The sequence below is a fragment of the Palaemon carinicauda genome, chromosome 8 (genome assembly GCF_036898095.1).
Source record: "Palaemon carinicauda isolate YSFRI2023 chromosome 8, ASM3689809v2, whole genome shotgun sequence".
In the NCBI taxonomy this organism is placed as follows: domain Eukaryota; kingdom Metazoa; phylum Arthropoda; class Malacostraca; order Decapoda; family Palaemonidae; genus Palaemon; species Palaemon carinicauda.
In genome coordinates this window covers 138995183-139012131 of record NC_090732.1, presented here as the reverse complement: position 1 = coordinate 139012131, position 16949 = coordinate 138995183, and the positions used below count along the sequence as shown (strand labels likewise).

Below are 16949 nucleotides of genomic sequence, written 5' to 3'. Positions count from 1 at the left end.
AGCCACTCCCTGAATTCATAGCTTTGTCAGCCCCATCTGCTTTACTGTCTAAATATTCTCTCCAGTCATTCCTGGCTTTTCTTTACACTTCACTATCAATACCGGAATACTTAGCATACTTTACCTTGTAATTTTCATTACTTCCTCGAAAACTTTCAACAATCAATTGCTGTCTTTGTCTCCTTTTTATAGTATCCCAAGTATCATTTGATATCCATGGCTTTGTATTTGTAACTACATGTCCTAAAACTTCACTTCCAACTGCTTCTTCTCTTAAAGTCTCTAAGACTGCAAATCGATTCCTACATTCAATTGCAAAGGTTTCTCTGTGTTCATCTTCTAGAAGCTTAGTTGTATCAAACCTAGGTATTCTATCTACATTTGTGTTGGGTGCTTCCAATTTCAACTTCAGTGTGGCACTGAGGAGCTGGTGATCACTACCAATATATGCACCTCTATAGATTCTCACATTTCTTAAAATCCTCCTTCTCTCTTTATTAATAGCCATGAGATTGGTTTTTTTAATTGCCACATGGTTAAGTCCATGTATATTTGTGGGTGTTCTTGTGCTGTAAAAGAGTACCTCCAATAACAAGATTGTTTTTGGTGAACAAAAACTTATAAAATGGGCTCCATTTTCATTTGCAACTTCGTCAAATCCTTCAACACCCGTCACATTCTCCATACCTTGATTAATCTTTCCAACTTTGACATTAAAGTCACCAATCATAATTTTCATATCTCTCTCTGGGATCTCGTCTATTTTACTCTGCAGGTCTTCATAGTATTCATCTTTCATTTCTTCAGGGGCATCATTTGTTGGTGCATAGCACACTATAATGCTCACACTACACTGCTTTGATTTAAACTTTGCAAGTAACAATCTACTATTTACAGCTCTCCACTCAGTTAATGCCTTTTCCGCTCTTGGTGTCATCATTATTCCAATATCTTCTCTTCAAACTCCATCAGTTCTGCCTGTATATATATGTATATATATATATATATATATGTATATATATATATATATATATATGTATATATATATATATATATATATATATATATATATATATATATATATATATATATATATATATATATATATATATTGCCTTGGTCCAAGATTTCCTTGCCAATCACTTCACAATTTGTTTCACTTGAGGCCAAGATATCCAAATTATTGTGCAGTGCCTATCTAACTAAGGCAAGTAACCCTTGCCAGTCCATACTAATTCCAGTAAGATCATCCGCCAGGTATCGAGGGTATGAGCCGAAGAGAGAGCTCGTCTGTCGCCTTAAATCTAATCCGTCACCCTGCTGCCAGTGACCTCTTCGAAATTTAGAAGAGCGTTTCCTCCACACCCAAAGTTCTCGTTACTTCACCAGGTTGCTCATCCTCTTATATAACTGTTGGCAAACATAGACGGCTAAGATATACCGCCTAGCTCGGTATATATTATCTAGTTTGCAACTTGGTTTTCGTAAAGGCCTTGGAGCATGTGATGCCCTTCTTACAATCTCCAATGCTGTACAGAAATCCCTTGATTATGGTCAGTAAGTTCGTATAATTGGCCTTGATTTTAGTGCTGCCTTTGACCGTGTTTTCAAACTCAAACAGTTGGGAGTAAATGGGTCGTTTCTTAGCATTATTATTGAATTTATGACTAATAGATCTCAAAGAATTGTTGTTGATGGGCACCATAGTGAGTATAGGAATGTGATATCTGGTGTTCCACAGGGTAGTGTTCTTTGCCCATTACTTTTCATATTATATACACACGACATGTGGTTTGGCCTAGAAAACTAGCTTGTTGCATATGCAGATGATGCTACTCTCTTTGCATCAGTTCCATCTCCTGAATGTAGATCTGGGGTTGCTGAATCCCTTAATAGAGATCAAGCTAAAATAATGTTCATGGTGCAAATTATGGGATATGAAGTTGAATCCTGACAAAATTCAAAGTATGACTGTAAGTAGGTCCAGGGCAGTGGTCCTCAATATCCCGATCTCAGCATTGATAATGTTTCTTTAACTTTATATGACTCTTTTAAAATTTCAGGTGCGATTCTCGACAGCAAATTTACTTTTGAGAAACACATTAGGACTGTATCTTCTTCAATTGCACAAAAGATTGACTTATTGAGAAAGTCTTTCAAGATTTTCGGTGATCAATCTTTTCTGAAAAAGTGTTATAATTCTTTCATTCTACCTTGTTTCGAGTATTGTTCTTCTGTCTGGTCTTCAGCTGCTGATTTTCATCTTAATTTTTTGGACAGAAACTTAAGTTTCTTATTCCTGATCTAGATGTTAATCTTCGGCACCGTCGTTCAATTAGTTCATTATGCATGCTGCATAAGATTTCTCATAATTCTGATCAACCTTTACATTCAGATTTCCCTGGACAATTCTATCCTGTTCGTAAAACTAGCCATGCAGTTAATTCTAATAGTCAGGCCTTCCCCATCATAAGTCTCAATACTACACAGTATTCTAGAAGTTTTATTCCAGCTGTGACCAAATTGTGGAATGATCTTCCTAATCGGGTAGATAAATCAGTAGAACTTCAAAAGTTCAAACTTCCAGCAAATGTTTTTATGTTGAACAGACTGACTTAAGTCTTTTTTATAGTTTATATACGACATATCTGTTTGGATGTTGTTAATTTTTTTTTTTAATATTTCATATTAATTTTTCATTACTTCTTATAGGGTTTATTTATTATTCATTAACAATCTCTAGACTTTTAAAGCCAAATTAAATTATATATATAGTGTATTTATATAAGTGTAGTATATACAAAGGTGAATGAACATATATTCAAGTTGATTTGTAAAGATAAATAGATAATTAATAATGATATAAAAAATAGAATAAAAATTACACCTTATGATCTGTTGGTTTTACTGCTTAGAATTTAAGAGGTGAATATAAATCATGCATATACCTCTCAATTAAACATTAATTGGCGAATGTTTTTTTTATCATTATTGTTGGAGAAGCATGTGCTTCTTTTATTCAATAGTGCATATAATGCGGTCCTAGACAAATGTGGATGTTAGACCTAAGCTGTTTATTTAAGATAATAGATTCGATTTACTTGGCTTTTATATACAAGAGAATTTAGCGTAATATATATGTATATATATATATATATATATATATATATATATATATATATATATATATATATATATATATATATATGTGTGTGTGTGTGTGTGTGTGTAATAAAACCTTACTATTGAAGCTTTGTTAGGTCACTTGTGTAATATTTAGTGTCTAAAGTAAGATAATAATAATGATAATGATAATAATTGTCCTTTTGCCTACCCATACACCTACTAGTCTTGCCTATTCTTTACATATTCTCCTGTCCGCATACACCTGACAACACTAAGATTACAAACATTTCTTCCTCACTCCAGGAGTTAACTACTGCAATGTGGCTACTTTCCTCTTGGTAAGGGTAGAAGAGACTCTTTTAGCTATGGTAAGCAGCTCTTCTGGGAGAAGGACACTCCAAAATCAAACCATCGTTTCCTGGTCTTGAATAGTGCCATAAGCCTCTGTACCATGGTCTTTCACTGTCTTGGGGTAGGGTTCTCTTACTTGAGGGTACACTCGGGCACACTATTCTATCTTATTTCTCTTCCTCCTAGTTTTTTTTTTAAGTATTTAGAGTTTATATATGAAATATTTATTTCAATGTTGTTACTTTTCTTAAAACATTTTTTCTTTATATTGTTAATGACTTTTCTTGTACTTTCTATGTCTCCTTTCCTCACTGGACTATGTAGTAATAATAATAATAATAATAATAATAATAATAATGATAATTTTTTGTTATTATTATTATTATTGTTAATTTCATATCTGTTCGAATGTAGTTGGAAGATAAATCCTACCGAGTCACTCATTTTATACATCTCGATTTTAACATCTTATTCAAACTTCCTTTCAATCTTCTCTCTATTCAACCTTTTCTAGTGCTTTGTCGTGCAACTGCACGGATTTCCCTCACTTACATCTGAGAGCTGAATGACATCCAAGTGCCCAACGCCGGACCACGCGACCCAGATTCATAAAACCACCCATTTATTCTGTAAATTATCATAAAAATTCGATTCTCAAGTTCCAGCGTAAGGTAACATAATATATCTCTTGATTACTTCCATGTTATGTTTGTAGTCGCACAATTACTCATCATGTTTACTTACCCGTAAATGAATACAGAAAGGCACGAGATTCTAAATACCAAGAGCCGGTGCTTGAATAAGGTAAGGACAAAAAAAAAAAAAAAAAAAAAAAAAAAAAAAAAAAAAAAAAAAAACAGACGAAGCAATGACTCGTTAGATAATAAATATTTGAAATCAGAATATGAAATGGCTGACGATATACTTTATGAAACTACGCGAATAAAAAAACGAATCTACAGCTAACCATTGTTGACTTCGAAAAATTACTTTGTCGGGCATATTATCAGTAGGCTTGACTGAGAGCTGGGAGAAAAACAAAGGACTCCCCCTTACCAGCCCACACCAACTTCAACAATAAGAATAATGTTTTTTTTTCGACAATATGAATTTATTTAAAAGTATGTCCTTGCGTTTGTTTTAGTATGTGGACAACTGTTAATTTGCTCTTCAAAATATGTTCGGTAACTGTGCTAATTGAAATTGGCAACTCTAGTTTAACTGTAGTCATAGTGCGCGTGCGATTGTAAATATGTCTACGTATCTTAACGGTGCCGTATTATAGAAATAGCCGGATACACAAGAGTTTCAACATGGAATGATCAATCAAACGTATACCGATCGATTACCTTATGATTACAGGGTCCTAGACCCATTAATGCGTTACTGGAACCTTAGATCCTTTGAAAACACGTGCAAGCGTAGGTGCTCATAAAGGTTCGAAGATTTCTTCGATAATCATTTTCAGCCAAACAGTATATATCAGATGTTGAGAAAATTGAATAAATTCGGTATTAACGTGAGAAAAACGAAAATTTGGCTGCAATTTATTGACTTGGCGTCCACGTCGTCTACTAAACAGAAGAGATGTGGCAACAGTGGCACGAGGTGGCTGTAGTGAGGAGTGGATGTGCGTTGGACTTGGCAGGACAAGTGCAGCGCCGCCACCTCCCCGATACACTTGTCGGCGCGAGTCCTTAGGAGTGAGTGGTGATGCGCGTGTGTGTGCCATAATACTGTGTTCTCCTGACGGAATGTCTCGTAGAAAGCAGAAATTTCCCGTCCATCTAAAGAGTAAGTTTTACCCGATAAACGTGTCTGTTGGGGCTGAGGTGACATTGTTTCGTTGTCTGTCATGTATGGAAAGTATGATGAAGAGTGCTTGTGCAGGACCACAACCTCTGCTGTACTTCCCTGACTCACTTGGGTGGTGGGTGTGGGTACGTGTAGGTAGTAGTAGGATTGTAGGAGGTTGGCAGATGTGTTTGTGTGTGGGTACGTGTTGGTAAGATGAGGTTGGCAGGTGTAAGACGCAACCACCTCGCTAATCGCTATGTTATTTCCAAATGATAATAAAAACTTGTTTATGTGGTAATGCATCGGAATCGTGATATATATCTATATATTCTAGTAATAATTATTTTTTATTGTGGTATGTCAATGTTTTTAATTTTTATACAAAAAAAGTAGTATTCCACATAAATAGATTTTGACTGATCTTTGTTATTGTAAATACTGGTCTGAATATACTAAATTTTTCAAGAATAATTTATTTACCTATCAAACAAGCTTTCTTGGGAAAAAAAATATCCAAATGACAGACCTGGCCGTTGAGTGACCACTTGGTGAGGAACAGCACAAACATTTCCTGAGTTGGCCTTTAATTATACCCGCACTAGCACGTACGATGAAAAAAACCGTTGTGATAATTACGAAAAATTTCATCGTATAATTTAGCTATATTATTGGAATGTTCATCATATTTTTTTTGAAGCATATATGAAATTAATTTCTCTGCATATGTCTCTCTCTCTCTCTCTCTCTCTCTCTCTCTCTCTCTCTCTCTCTCTCTCTCTCTCTCTCAATGGAAGAGCTTGGAGTAAAAAACAAGTTATTGTTAGCCATTTGATATAAATTTGAAAACATACCAATTGTAGAGTAGGTAACCTGAAACTAACTTAATGGTTTTGAAGTAAATTTCAAATTTCAACCATTACATCCTCATGCAATAAACGTACACTTAAATTGCGTATGTGAAGGTTTATAAGATTTGCATGTGAAGAATGTTATAGTAGACGAGATGGTCTGATCATGTAAGACCGAGATCTAGAATGCTGCTTGATAGACGGAGTGCGATTAGGAAGGAAAGATTTGAAATAAAAAAGTCCAACATACGACGAGACGGGTGTTTAACAAACTAGAAATGAGCATTTGTGTAGGTTTATGAAACTGCCACTATTTTGACATTTTTTCCTCTTATTCCATGAGTCATTCTTTTGGTAGCCTTTATAATTGTGTGTGTGTGTATATATATATATATATATATATATATATATATATATATATATATATATATATATATATATATATATATATATATTGACGTTGTTAATAGTTTATATAGGAGACCTGTTTTGACGTTGCTACTGGTTTTATTATGATATATTGTTAATTTATTCTCATCATTTATTTATTTCCTTATCTCACTGGGCTATTTTTCCCTGTTGGAGCCCTTGGCCTTATAGCATCTTGCTTTCCCAACTAGGGTTGTAGCTTGTCTAGTAAAAATAATAAATAATGTCAAGTTTTATATCTCCCTGCGGAACCCCATGATCAAGATATCATAGAAATTATTTTTGCTCATTTAGATGAATTATAAACTTATTAAGGTTACCTGCCGATGAATAGGCCTAAAGATCCCACCAAGATTCGCGTCTTCTGTCTTCTGTCTGGTCAGTAGTTTGCTTACCTCAACTGACTGGCTTAAAACTACCCCTCCAAACTAGGATAATTTTTCTTCATTTAATAAAGCCAATTTATTGTATAGTAGCAAGAAAGAGGTAGACTATAGGTTGTCTTTGTTTATATATATATATATATATATATATATATATAGTACATACATACGACTGAGTTTTTTGTAAATATTTTGTATGTAAATATGTTTTTGTCCGATAAACATTATTATTATTATTATATAGAACCCGGGCTCAAAGACTTACAGCCTCTCTCTCTCTCTCTCTCTCTCTCTCTCTCTCTCTCTCTCTCTCTCTCTCTCTCTCTCTCTCTCTCTCTCTCTAACATTTATCGGAAATATTAAGTTGCTGAGACGTTTGAAACCTGTAACATGAAGGTCAAAGGTTGCCGTATGCAGTAAGGCAAGACGAAGGGTAAGAATCATTGTTCTATTGTATTGTATTCGAATCCTCTATCAAAGTGGATTTTGAATGGTTGATGTGCTTGTTACTGTAGCCCCTTCCATGTTGTTATTATTATTACAGTGTGCTTGAGAAGATTTCATAATAGCCGTTAGATGTTGCAAAACTTTACGGACTGCGTTACTACAAATGTTATGACATTCCTCCGTTAACTTTACTACTACTACGCCTACGCTGAAATAAAAATTGGGAAATGTTTTCCAAAACGAAAAATATATTACAGGATGAAAGAAAGGAAACATTAGATATTGTACTGTACACCATAAATTATTGTGCACCGTAACTAGCCACCTGTTGATATACTACCGAAAGAGTTTTTTGGGGTCCTCTCTAGTTACGGCTCATTTCATCTTTCTCGACATACACTTAATAGTCTGTACTGTTCTCTACACATTCTCCTTTCCTCATACACTTGGCAACACTGAAATTATCGAACAATTTTTCTCTCAGGAGATTAACTACTGCACTGTAATTGTTCAGCGGCCACTTTTCCCTTGGTAACGGTAGAAGAGATTCTTTAGGTATGGTAAGCAGCTCTTCTAGGAGGACACTCCAAAGTCAAACCATTGTTCTCTAATCTTGGGTGGTGCCTTAGCCTCTATGGCCTTCCACTGTCTTGGGTTCGAGTTCTCTTGCTTGAGGGTACACTCGGGCACACTATTCTTATTATTTATCTTCTCTTGTTTTAAAGTTTTTATACTTTATATAGGAAATATTTATTTTAATGTTACTGTTCTTCAAATATTTGTGTGTGTACACTTGGAATTCCTTTTGCCTCCTCCCTTCTGATCGACTTTAATTTAAAAAAAGATGTTTTCCGAAAGAGGCTCTCTCTGTCTTTACCTCCCGTGATCTAGGTCATGACATAAGCAATAGAATAATGAAAACTTAAAAACTGTTTAATAACTGTTTGTTTAAAAGTTCTCCAGTCAATTAGACACGGGTATAGAATTCGATGAAACTGGTTGAAGGGTCATCGCTGAATTCTAAATAATTAGCCTCTTGAAATTTCATTTTAAAAATCTTGTGTTATAATTTTATAATGTCGTACTCTTTTTATGTTCTTTATCAATTTCCTTTCTAAATTTTTGCCTGGCCGGTTCAGACCAGGGGTTCAGACTAACCTAAAACCTTGTGGGCCCACGCACCTGTATTTTGTTTTGTCTGTTGATGATTTCTCCTTAGAGATCTGTCTAGATCTTCTTGGTGCATGTGCACTGACTTACATCAACTGCTTGCTTTTGGCAGTGCCTTATGCAAAACCATTGATGTTAGAAATTGATATGTGAGTGAAGTTGCTCCATGTCGTATTTATGTTGATTGAAGCCCCCTCTCCTTTTCTATGAAAAAACAAAAGAACTTAGGAAATCCTTTCAGGGAGAAATACCTGAATCTCTTTGAGGTATTTTAATAGATTTTCCTCCATTTTTGGGGTTATAAAAATGATTTCTTATTGTAATATTCTATTTAAGACCAGTTACTAAGTGCATTGTTTTATTAATCCTGTAAATTGTTTGATTTATTTGTGTTATGCTTGTACATTAAGAATTTGTTTTGCAACCAAAGTAGCTTCGATTAAGCTGCCCCGATTCCAAGCTGTCTTTGCTCAACGAATACTTCCATTTCTGTGATCGAGTCACTTGAGCTTTCTATTGTTAGTGACTACTCGATTTGCCTCTGATCCAGCACGGGCTCTTGCTCCAGGGAACCCACCAAGGACAACAGGGAGAAAACCATCTTTGGCTGCTAGGTCTAGACTGAGAGGAGGCTGGTTATCAGGGACTGAGGGTCTTTGTGTCTAAGGCGGTATTTTCGGGGGGGATGGGGTGTGTGGTCTTGAGAGGTAAGGGGAAATAGGGAATGGTCTATTGGTTGGTGGGGGCTGGTAGTGGGTGATGGTCCTGATGGGTAACCTTGGCTAGTACTTTCTCACTAAAAGATGAGAGAGAGAGAGAGAGAGAGAGAGAGAGAGAGAGAGAGAGAGAGAGAGAGAGAGAGAGAGAGAGAGAGAGACCCGTGGGGCGGGATATTCACCCCTCCTCCCCCTCTCTCACCATCACGTGCACGCACCTCCATGGAATCTTCATCCCCCCTTCTCCCTCAATCGCCCCGTTCTTTCCCACCTTCTTTGCCCTGCACACACAAACACTTATTCGGTACCTACACCGATGCCCGCCACAACTCTCTCTCTCTCTCTCTCTCTCTCTCTCTCTCTCTCTCTCTCTCTCTCTCTCTCTCTCTCTCCGATTGTGTCGTTGTTCACGAGCACTGCCACACATAACTTTAGCTTATTAAGCGCCTCCAGCACCAGCAAACCATTGTCAGAATATGTCCACATTTTTCAGATGCTGACCCCTTGGTTTAGTACCAGTTGTAATCTCTCTCTCTCTCTCTCTCTCTCTCTCTCTCTCTCTCTCTCTCTCTCTCTCGACGCCTCTAGAGATACCCAAGCAGTCAATACCAAGGGATGACAAATCTTGTTTGTTTGCCTAGAGGGCGAAAGATAAGATTTCAAGGGTATACCTGCCAGCAGAGCCTTCGTCTACACAGGCATGAAATGGGAAAGGGTAATTAAATTTAGGAAGGTGTACTGTGGGAATTCTTCCAAAACAAGCCCTCTCTCTCTCTCTCTCTCTCTCTCTCTCTCTCTCTCTCTCTCTCTCTCTCTCTCTCTCTCTCTCACTTGCATAGTGTCATGTTGCATTGCTCTAAATTCCATGAGAAGAGATGGGTGTTTTATGCGTCGTTTCAACGCTACTGGTTCCAATTCTTGTTGCATGTACAGTGTTTTTTTGGGGCACCAGCTTGCCAATCTGCTTCTCTGGCGTTTCTGATTCTGGAATGATATTGTGTTCATGTTTGACGCTGGAAACTATTTAGGTCGACTGATTTCCATGTAGATTTTTTTGTTCCGGTGAGAATTACGATATACAGTTTGTATATATGTGTATATATAATATATATAATTATATATATATATATATATATATATATATATATATATATATATATATATATATATGTGTGTGTGTGTGTGTGTATGTGTGTGTGTGTGTATTTTATATGTATGCATATATTTATATATACCGGTATACACGTGTGTGTATATATACTATATATATGTGTGTATATATATGTATTTTATATGTATGTATATATATATATATATATATATATATATATATATATATATATATATATATATATATGTATTAATTTATCGGTGTGTTTATATTTTGTTGTAGACCGTACTCAATTGAATATGAGATATGTATGTAATTTAACGAATTCTTTGTAATTATGTTGATGGCAACCCCAGAGGAATCTATTTCTTTAAACTTTATGAATGGTAGGTTCAAGCATGCTGTGACATGTTGGCCTTATTCAGGTCAAACCCCTCAGTTGTGGCCTTTTTTTTTTCGTGCCAAATATCTCAATTTAGCCTTTTTGAAACTGATTGGCCTTAAATGCTTTATTTTTATCCTTTTTCTATTAATGGTTTGGTCTTTTAAAGCTTCCGTTCTTCAAAAGTTAACTTTTTCTCATTTAGAAAAACCTGGCAACGAGAAAATTAGACTGATTTTATTTTTTCTTCAGTCTAATTTTCTCGTTTCTGAAACCTTCCACGGGTTGCATAATGGGATATGCAAGAGCATTGATTATGTGTTGCACAAAATTGATATATTTCACAAATAGGATGTCTTTTACGCCCCTGGGGACCTTGATAAGTACATTGCACTACATTCGATAGGATTGCCCTATATTACAGGGCATTGGACAATTGGTCAAATGCGTACGTCCAATTATTCTCTTTATCACTTATTTTGCCAAGATGGGGAACCGCACAGGAGTTGCATTCCTGTGAGTTCTGGAAGCATTTTTTTATTGATGACGCCGAATCACAACTTTCTATTCATTTAGAATATACAGTAGAATATTTGTAGGTGTTACTTTTGTTATTGTTATCTGTCAGCCTAAGTGCCGTCAAGTACTGTATAGTTATCGTCGACTCTGGTGGTCGCGTCATGCCTAAACCACGTGCTTTGTTTGTTGATTTTGTAGTACGCCCTTCTCGCTGTACCTCGACTCTATGCGTAGTTATTTTATTTCTGCCAACTCTCTTGATTTTACTTCTATTTTTCTTACCATTTTGATCTTGAATGATAAAAAATCATTGAGAGGAGAGAGAGAGAGAGAGGAGAGGAGAGAGAGAGAGAGATGAGAGAGAGAGAGAGAGAGAGAGAGAGAGAGAGAGAGCAGTGGCGTAGCCATGGGTGTCTCAGAGGGGGTGGGGGGGGGGGCAAGGTCATTATATGAAGGGGGCAGCCCTATTCGAGGTCCAAAGGGCCGAAGCCTTGCGGCAGGGGGTCTGTAAGCCAGCAGTTTTGAGACTGGGCTTGTAAGATTGGTTGTAGTATGATAACTGTTTTAACAGGGAATAGTCACTTCCAGTCAAGACTATTTAAATAAATTACGAAATTGGATAGTGGAGTTGGGAGTATAAGATATGTTACCTAACACATTCCTATTCCTCCTCTACTTAATTTTGTCTTCCAAGCGTCACTAGTAGTAACATCCACATAATTTGCTGTAGGATTTAAGTTTCAATTGTACAATTTTCAGCAGCACTGTTTTGCATGTATTTTTTCCCTACGACCATAGCCAAATTTACTGTTTTCATTTTATTAGTAACAAATTAAGTGTAAATTATTGTACGATTTCTGACTCCATATAGTGTGTATTAAATAACACACCTTAGATATCAGTGTTGAGAGCTCTGTATAACTTAGACTTTGATCGCATAATATAGACGTAACAATCATTTCAGTAGAGATATTAAAACAAACGACATGAAAACTTTAAATTCTGAGAGAGGGGGGAAGAAGATCCCTCCGGGGGGGGGGAAAGATTTTCCCCAGCGGGGTCAGTTTCCTCCAAGGTTGCCCCCCTTTGGCTACGCCATTGAGAGAGAGAGAGAGAGAGGAGAGGAGAGAGAGAGAGAGGAGAGAGAGAGAGAGAGAGAGAGAGAGCTTATTTCAGATATCCTCAGCTCGTTTCGATTTGGTGTGTAGACTTGAGGTTTCACCTTTTTGTTCTCTAGTCTTGGGTAGTGCCATAGCCTCTGTACCATGGTTTTTCACTGTCTTGGGTTAGAGTTCTCTTGCTTGAGGGTACACTCGGGCACACAATTCTGTCTTATTTCTCTTCCTCTTGTTTTGTTAAAGTATTTATAGTTTATATAGGAAATATTTATTTTATTGTTACTTTTTTTAAAATATTTAATTTTTCCTTGTTTCCTTTCCTTACTGGGCTATTTTCCCTGTTGGGGCCCCTGGGCTTATAGTATCTTGCTTTTCCAACTAGGGTTGTAGCTTAGCAATTAATAATAATAATACGTTATTCGATTGGTATAACACGGGTAATTATTTTTATTCAAGATCATGAATTGTGAATGATTAGTGTCTGTGACAATGTTCTGCTGTCTTGCAAGGAGTATGTATTCGATTTACTGACTGGTAGCCAATGTCTCCCCGAGGTCTCCAGTAGTCCCGCTAAATTTTGGCTCATGCACTGGTTATTATTATTATTATTATTATTATTATTTGCTAAGCTACAACCCTAGTTGGAAAAGCAGGTTGCTATAAACCCGAGGGCCCCAGACAGGGAAAATAACACAATGAGGAAATGAAATAGGGGAAGTAGTTAACAATTGAAATGAAATATTTGAAGAATAACAACAATAAAATAAATGTCATATATGAAATATAAAAATTGAAAAAAAGGAAGAGAAATAAGATAAAAGTGTGCCCGAGTGTACCCTCTAGCTAGCAAGAGAACTCTACCCCAAGACAGTGGAAAGACCAGGGGGTCAGAGGCTATGACACTATCCAAGACCAGAGAGCAATGGTTTGATTTTGGGGTGCCTTCTTAGAAGAGCAGCTTACCATAGCTATAGAGTCTCTTTGTTTAATTTAATTGCCATCCTTCTTTTATTTCATCTTCCATTTGTGCCCGTTTCATTTTTTCACGAACAAGAATTCTGTACTGTGAATAACTTCAGTTGGATTCTTCAGCCTAAATTATACTGACCAAACATATGACTATTGGGACCGTTTGCTAAACTACCTTGTTGTTACCGTCACTAGACGATAAAAGTGAGTAGTAATAAAACTACCAGTTTTGTCGGAAGGTCCATACGAGTTTGCATTTTGCTTGCAGAACTTTCCATATTTTTGTTTAACGCAGGTCGTTTTGTGTTTAATTTCACTTTATGGAGAAAATGATATACAGCGTTTATAAATTACAGTATAGATACACATTTTTTGGCCAGGGCACCAGCTGCCCGTTGAGATGCTATCGCTACAGTCATTGGGTCCTTTGATTGCCCAGATAGTACTACATTTGAAGCTGTTCTCTGGTTACGGCGCATTTTCCTTTTACCTATACGTACACCTATGTCCTCATGCACCTGATAACACAGACTACCAAATAGTTTCTTCGCTCAAGGGGTTAACTGCTGCACTGTAATTGGTCTGTGGCTACTTTTCTCTTGTAAGGGTAGAAGGGAATCTTTAGCTATGGTTAGTAGCTCTTCAAGGACACTCCAAAGTAAAAACATTGTTCTCTAGTCTTTGGCAGTGCCATAGCTTTCTATACCATGGTCTTCACGGTCTTAGGGTAGAGTTTCTCTTGCTTGATGGTACGAAGGCACACTATTCTATGTTATTTTTCTTCCTCTTGATTTCTAAGGTTTTAATAGTTTATATGTGATTTTTTATTTTGAGGTTCCTATTCTTAAAATGTTTTATTTTAATTGTTAATTACCTTGATCATTTGGCTATTTCCCCTGTTGGAGCCCTTGTGCTTATAGCATCTTGCTTTTCCAACTAAGGTTGTAGCTTAGCAAGAATAATATATATATATATATATATATATATATATATATATATATATATATATATATATATATATATATAATATATATATATATATATATATATATATATATATAAATTATATATATATATATATATATATATATTATATATATATATATATATATATTATATATATATATATTATGTGTGTGTGTGTATGTGTGTGAGCTATATCAATATGGAAAACTAATCGATTTTTCTACGTTCCTCTAGTATTAGCTGAGTTTAATCCTTTTAATCAATGAAATTTGATATAGATAATATTACATCACTAGATTTCTGGAATTGAATTAATGTAACTGCCAATTGTGGAAACTAGTATATTTTGATTGCCTTACGGCTGCAGACTACATTATATTCGGACACGTCATTGATTTGGCAATAGACATTGTAACAGTTATAGAGGTTTGAAGAATATATAATTCAACGGTTGAATTTAAGATGATGTGCCTGACGGCAAAAATAAATACGGAAGAACCTCCTTACTGTGGCCGTTTGGGAAAATCCTTCTCCTCGAGAATCGTTTTGTTGGGTCGAGTGACTTTCTTTGTGAGCTTATTCTTGACAGTGTTTGCTTTTCTTGACGTTTGTATTCCTTTCTCTTCCAGTATTCTGGACAAGTATGGAACGCTGCACTTTATCCCATATTCGGATTTCTTTTCTATTTTTATTCTGTAAAGTTTTAATTTATATTTATTAATTATTTTGCCTTCTAATTATACTGATTTTTTTCCTTATGCAGAGGAAGTATTTTGTTTGTTTTAGGTGTTCCTCCGTTTAATAAGAAACTACTATATCTTGTATCGTGATTTGCTGCATAAAAAAAAAGAAACTTTCGTTACGTTTTTTAGAAACTTCAGTGATACTTGTCGCCGTTTTTCTGCTCTTCTTTTCCACAATTTTCAAGACCATCTTTTGCAACGAGGTTATCTACCATCCATTAGTACGTATACTGTATATTCAATCCTCACAGTCATTACTCAATATGATTGACTGACTTATGAATTGATCTTACAAGTCATGTATGTAGTTTCTTTATCGTACTTCAAGGGCTTTTATTGGTCCTATCATATAGGAACCTACGGACTGCAGGACCTACAATGTCAGTTTATTATACACGCTTTGTTATCGCGTATCACAACGTATTGCGTATTTATTGCAAATCCACATTATGGAAACACTCACATATTTTAAAAGTAGTAGGTTGGCCAGGACACCAGGCGCCCGTTGATATACTACCGCTAGAGAGTTATGGGGTCCTTTGAATGGCCAGTCAGTACTACATTGGATCCTTCTTTCTGGTTACGGTTCACTTTCCTTTGCCTACACATACACCGAATAGTCTGGCCTATTCTTTACAGATTCTCCTATGTCCTCATACTCCTGACAGCACTGCAATTATCAAACAATTCTTCTTCGCCCAAGGGGTTAACTACTGCACTGTAATTGTTCATTGGTTACTTTCTCTTGTAAGGGTAGAAGAGACTTGCTATGGTCAGCAGCTCTTCTGGGAGAAGGACACTCCAAAATCAAACATTGTTCTATAGTCTTGGGTAGTGCCATAGCCTCTGTACCATGGTCTTTCACTGTCTTGGGTTAGAGATCTCTTACTTTAGGGTACACTCTTATTTTCTCTTCCTCTGGTTTTGTTAAAGTTTTTTATAGTTTAAGAAATATTTATTTCAATGTTGTTACTGTTCGTAAGGTTTTATTTTTCCTTGTTTCATTTCCTCACTGGGCTATTTTCCTGTTGGAGCCCTTGGCTTTATAGCACTCTGCTTTTCCAACTAGGGTTGTAGCCTAGCAAGTAATAATAATAATAAAAAAATAACAAGAAAGTCTTCAATTTCTTCTTGACAGTTAATATTTTCAATCTTTCTGATGTCCAGTTTGAGGTTGTTGTTTTAGTCCTAGTTTGGAACTTAAAATTTCAGACTAGTAGGAAATGAAGTACAGTATTACTTATCATGTTCAAAGAATCACGTCTTGATGCAGTTGGTTTATGTACTTTTTTATCACTATCATAACTTTATTTATTCCTTATATCTGCCTCGACCGTTTTGAACTGCTTTCCCCATGGGTGCCCTTGGCTAGAGGTGTTCTGTTTTACAAGTAGGCTTGCAACTTGGCTAATAACATTGACGATAAATATAAGAGTAGATATTGTTCTTGCTAAAGGGCGTTTTTGATGTCACTTTCAATAAAATTATCAAGCCCAGAAAATTCCCATATAGAAAGAAGTATACATCGAAATATTTTAGTGGCAGGATCTTTCTTTCCTTTTTTCTGTATTTTTATAACTTATACGTTGATATTTTTCTAGTATTTGGTACATTTTACATTTTTCTCCCACCATGGGTAAGATTAATACCAAATCGGCTGTCATTCTCAAAGACTTAAGGGCGATTTATAGAAGTGCCACATGCATAACCCCCTTGCTTAAAATAATAATAATAATAACAACACCATCCTATACAGTAGATGCCAGTATGAGGGGATCCTTTGTATGAGTGCTTCCTTGCCTCATACGCTGGTCGCTGACCCCGTTAATGAGATGTAGGTTCGCATACCAGCTGATGCGCCTTCTGACAGTGAC

At 36.0% G+C, this 16949-nt stretch overlaps 1 protein-coding gene across 1 annotated transcript in view; it reads left to right on the top strand.

Moving 5' to 3' along the window:
• Positions 1 to 5061: 5061 nt before the first annotated feature.
• The window catches only part of LOC137645977 (sal-like protein 1), a 64557-nt gene continuing 52669 nt past the window's right edge, over positions 5062 to 16949 (top strand). Inside the window, exon 1 of the mRNA XM_068379079.1 lies at positions 5062 to 5271. Coding sequence (XP_068235180.1) covers positions 5106 to 5271 — 166 coding nt within the window. The 5' untranslated portion in view covers positions 5062 to 5105. The remainder of the gene's footprint in view (positions 5272 to 16949) is intronic.